Source organism: Macaca thibetana, chromosome 1, assembly GCF_024542745.1.
Source record: "Macaca thibetana thibetana isolate TM-01 chromosome 1, ASM2454274v1, whole genome shotgun sequence".
NCBI lineage: Eukaryota > Metazoa > Chordata > Mammalia > Primates > Cercopithecidae > Macaca > Macaca thibetana.
Window position 1 is genome coordinate 126821343 of NC_065578.1, and position 4819 is coordinate 126826161.

The following is a 4819-nucleotide window of genomic DNA, read 5'->3' on the forward strand; positions in this document are numbered from 1 at the left end:
CTGATCTCACGATCTGCTTGCCTCGGCCTCCCAAGAAACCACGTCTTTACTAAAAAATATCAAAATTAGCCAGGTGTGGTGGACCTGTAGTCCTATTGACTTGGGAGGCTGAGGCAGGAGAATTGCTTGAACCTGGGAGGCGGAGGTTGCAGTGAACTGAGATGGTGCCACTGCACTCCAGTCTGGCGACAGAGAGAGACTCTGTCTCAAAAAAAAAAAAAAAGAAAGAAAGAAAGAAAATTGTGTGATCTTGGAGAGTTCTAAGGCCCACTGGCTTCATCTGTAGAATGGAAGCAATAGTATTACTTTGCAGAACTGACTTCAGGACTAAGAGATCTAATGTATATGAAGCAGGGTACTTCTTTCGATTTGTCAGGATGGAGGAGGCTAGTCCTGTGACAAATGGGAATGAATGACAGAAGAGACAGATGTTGGGCAAACCCCAGGCTCTGTGCTCATAGCCTGCTCCCGGACATTCTCCTGTTATCTCTCTGTTTCCTAGCCTACACACGTGCACAGACAGTAGCTGCTGTTCAGGAATTGAGCTAATGGTTTTAAAGTCTGTTCCTTATCTTTGCTGGGGGCAGGCAGTAGCTGTGCAGTGGCAGTGTGCCTGTGCAGACAGAGGGAGCAGTGAACAGAGATAGGGTGTTTCCACCATGGTCGTCACTCAGGCCCTGGCTGGAATCAGGGGCCACCTCCGGATTCGCAGCCTCCTGGCCCGGCAGTGCCTGGCAGAGTTTCTGGGTGTGTTTGTGCTCATGGTATGTAGGGTCACTGGGGAAAGGAAAGAAGGGGGTGGGCAAAAGTTCCTGACTCCTTCTGGTGTCCTTATCTCTTTCTCTTGGTGTCCCCCTTCCTCCCAACTCCCTAAGCGTTTTCGTTTTTATCCTCTCATCTCTCGTAATCTCCTTTCCTCTCCTTCTGCATCTTTTTTATTCTTGTCACTTTTCTTCCTTTTTTTCCACATTCTTTCCCTTTCTTCTTCCTCCACTTTCCCCATTTCTTTTCCCTTCCCTCGTTCTGCTTTTCTCCTTCCCTTGCTTGTCTTCCGTGCCCATTCGTGTTCTTGGCTTCTCCCCTGGCCTTCCCAACCTTTCTCCCTGTTGGTCTCCTGGGCTCCCTGTTCCTCATCTCTCCTCTTTTCACCAGCTCCTCACCCAAGGAGCTGCGGCCCAGGCTGTAACCAGTGGAGAAACCAAAGGCAACTTCTTCACCATGTTTCTGGCTGGCTCTCTGGCCGTTGTGATAGCCATCTACGTGGGTGGTAACGTCTCAGGTGAGGAGGGTGGGGTCTGGTCATCGGAGCAGGTGGGACGTGTGTGCGAGCGTGTCTGTCTGGTGATGGTGGAAACGCAAATCCTTCTGTGACTTGTGGACATTATCTCCTTGACTAGTGCCCCAGACTGAGATAAGCCTTTAGCCCCACCAGCCCGTCCCCTTTCTGTATCTCTCCATCCTGTTTCCTCACACTAATGCTTGGCTCACCTAGACAGAAATCAATGGCAGGGCACGAAGGGCAGGTGCTATCCTCTTGTGTCCCCCACCTGAATTCCTCTGGGGGCTCATCTCTGTTCAGGACCTCTCGTTTGTTCCCCAGATACACACTGCATCGGTGTGCCTGGCTGGAGCCTTGAGACATAGTGTGTTGCTGTGGAAAAAGCAGACAGACCTAGGTTCCAACCTTGGATTCAGTGTCTTCTTCTTCTTCTTTTTTTTTTTTTTTTTTTTGAGATGGAGTTTCAGTCTGTTGCCCAGGCTGGAGAGCAGTGATGTGGTCTCTGTTCACTGCAACCTCGGCCTTCTGGGTTCATGCGATTCTCCTGCCTCAGCATCCCGAATAGCTGATTTTGCAGGTGCCTGCCACCACGCCTGGCTAATATTTGTGTTTTTAGAGGAAATGCGGTTTCACCATGTGGCCAGGCTGGTCGGGAATTCCTGACCTCAAGTGATCCACCGCCTCAGCCTCCCAAAGTGCTGGGATTACAGGCGTGAGCCACTGTGCCCAGCCCACAGTGTGACTTTGCTAAGTCGCTTAACATCCTGGAGCCTCAATTTGCTAAGCTGTGTGATGGGAATTATACTACCTGCCTTAAGAGCTGTAGGAAGGAGCAGCAGTGTTGTCTGGTGACAATGCCTGGCAGTGACACTTGATAGATGCTGTTTTTCTTTCCTTGATCCTTGAAGGAGCCCACCTGAATCCAGCCTTCTCCCTGGCCATGTGCATCGTTGGACGCCTCCCCTGGGTCAAGCTCCCCATTTACATCTTAGTGCAGTTGCTGTCTGCTTTCTGTGCTTCGGGAGCCACCTATGTTCTCTACTATGGTGACAGAGGGAACAGAGGGAGCCGTGCCTTGGGAGCACCTGTGGGTGGCCAGGGGTGCCTCAGAATGGTTTTGGATGAATGAGCAAAGAGGGAAATCCTGGGTGTTCCCCTCCTCCACAGATGCCCTACAGAACTATACAGGTGGGAACCTGACAGTGACTGGCCCCAAGGAAACAGCCTCCATTTTTGCCACCTATCCTGCCCCCTATCTGTCCCTGAACAACGGCTTCCTGGATCAGGTAGGTGTGAGGGGGAGACCTGGGGACACAACTTTCGCCCCATTCCTCGGGACCCCAGCCTATTGTTCAGTCTCTGGGTGGAGTGTGGGTTGGGTCTATCTTGGCGCCCCCCACCATCCCCAACTGCCTGTGTTGCACAAAGCCAGATGACATGGAATATTTGGATGAGAGAGGGCAGACGGAGCACTTGGCAGCTGACAGGGAACCCTCTGCCTCTGTTGACTCCAAGGTTCTGGGCACCGGTATGCTGATGGTGGGGCTCTTAGCCATCCTGGACAGACGGAACAAGGGAGTCCCTGCGGGTCTGGAGCCTGTGGTGGTGGGGATGCTGATCCTGGCCATCGGGTTATCCATGGGTGCCAACTGTGGGTTTCCACTCAACCCTGCCCGGGACTTGGGCCCACGTCTCTTCACCTACGTGGCTGGCTGGGGTCCTGAAGTCTTCAGGTGGGAGATAGCCTCCCCTGGTGCTGGCCTCCACTCACCTTCCTCTGCTAAGGGCTCTGTCCCTGGGTCCACAGCACTCAGCCTTTAAATAGCTCTCTTGGCCTCTTAGGACAGTGTTCTTTCTCCAAGTCACATGCTCCCCCTTTCTCCCTTGCTTCCCTCCCAACTTTTCACTGAAACAGTAAGATTTAGAGGTTGTGTTCTTAGGCATGCCATATTACCTCCGTGCACATTAGCGACTTCATCAGCAAAATTAATATATTCAGATAATTCCCTAAGGCAAGAGGCTGGACCAAGCTCTCCTGGGGTTCCATCTTCTAAATACTATGCTTTGGTGCCAAGGCAATCCTCTTCCTGGTGTCTACCACCCTGGGAACAACTTTAGGGCACTCTCTTGTTACTACCCCCTGTCCTTGGAGAGGGGGGAGGCAAAGGGAGTCACTCCTGATACCTTCCCATTGTCCTTCTTTTGCAGTGCTGGTAATGGCTGGTGGTGGGTGCCTGTGGTGGCCCCTCTGGTGGGGGCCACCCTTGGCACAGCCACTTACCAGCTATTGGTGGCTCTGCACCACCCTGAGGACCCAGAGCCAGCTCAGGATCTGGTGTCTGCCCAACACAAAGCCTCAGAGTTGGAAACTCCTGCCTCAGCTCAGATGCTGGAGTGTAAGCTATGATTAGGACAACCCTTACTTCACTCATGGACCCTGGAGCCAGCCACTGACCCCGCCTGGGAGCAACAGTTATTCTTCCCCTTTGTTAATGTGCCAGAACCTGGGAGGCTTCTCTGTTTACCCATTTGGCATCCCTTCTTCCTAAACTAAGAAGGATCCTGGACAGGGAGAAGTGGAGGAGGATAAGGTACCAGGACTCAGGCTTCTCATTCCCTCCTTCTGCAAAGCGGTTTTCTGACCCTCAAGGCCTCTCGTAAAGTAGTTGCTCGAGGTAGCCGCTAGAGGGTGCACACCTGGCCGCTGGATGGGGACTGCTCCGGGCATCTGCAGGGTGGAGGGGGCCCCCATCCAGTGTAGGGCACAACCCTGGGGACTGCCCTCCGTAGCCTGTCCCGACTGCCGACTCCCAGCTCGCATCGCCTCGGCGCCTCCCACTTTCACCCCCTCAGGGGCGCCTCCCCCAGAGGGTGTTGGGGGCCGTGTTAGGTGTAGGGAAGCCGCCTCCACCCAGGGGGCGTGGTGGGGGCGGAGGGCGGGCGAGAGGGCGGGCGGAGGGCGGGCGAGAGGGCGGGCGGAGGGCGGGCGAGAGGGCGGGCGGAGGGAGGGCGAGAGGGCGGTGGAGCACAGAGATAGAGAGCAAGGCGGGGAAACTGAGGCACCGTTCCTAGAAATCTCGGTGCTGTGTCGTTCATTCAAAGAGAGTTGAGAAACAGTGAAATGAGCCAGGGCGAGGAGGTAAGGTGAAGGAACCGAGGGCGGACGGCTCCGAGGTGCGAAAGTCTGGGGCTGAAGGCAACCTAGCGCTGGGGAAAATTCTGGTTGTTCACCACTTCTACAGCTCTCCTGCCGCTCCCTGCAGAGGATGCTCGTTTTGCAGAGAAGGCAGTGTTCCTCTATTCCCTTCTTCCGAATTAAAAAAAAAAAAAACCCTCAGAACTATGTAGCCTCCCGAATTGTTTTTTCTTTTAAGATGCGGATGAGTACGTGTGGCGAGTTCGCGGCCCGGCCACGCCGAGCCTCGGAAGGGCTAAGACCCTCCCCCTGCCCCGCACAAAGATGGCTGCTCCCTCTTCCCCGCTCCTTCTCCCCTCCCCAAAACCCCCTCCCGCCCCCCGGTCCCCGCCGCCGGCTCCGTC

The 4819-nt window shown here is 54.5% G+C and overlaps 1 protein-coding gene across 1 annotated transcript; it reads left to right on the forward strand.

Annotated features, from left to right (window-relative positions):
- The first annotated feature begins 596 nt into the window (after window positions 1-596).
- On the forward strand, window positions 597-3777 carry AQP10 (aquaporin 10). Its single transcript, XM_050755149.1, has 6 exons — window positions 597-764; window positions 1153-1279; window positions 2188-2325; window positions 2447-2565; window positions 2795-3012; window positions 3488-3777. The coding sequence occupies exons 1-6, from the start codon at window positions 660-662 to the stop codon at window positions 3684-3686; spliced, it is 906 nt and encodes a 301-aa protein (XP_050611106.1). The 5' UTR covers window positions 597-659; the 3' UTR covers window positions 3687-3777.
- Window positions 3778-4819: the final 1042 nt, after the last annotated feature.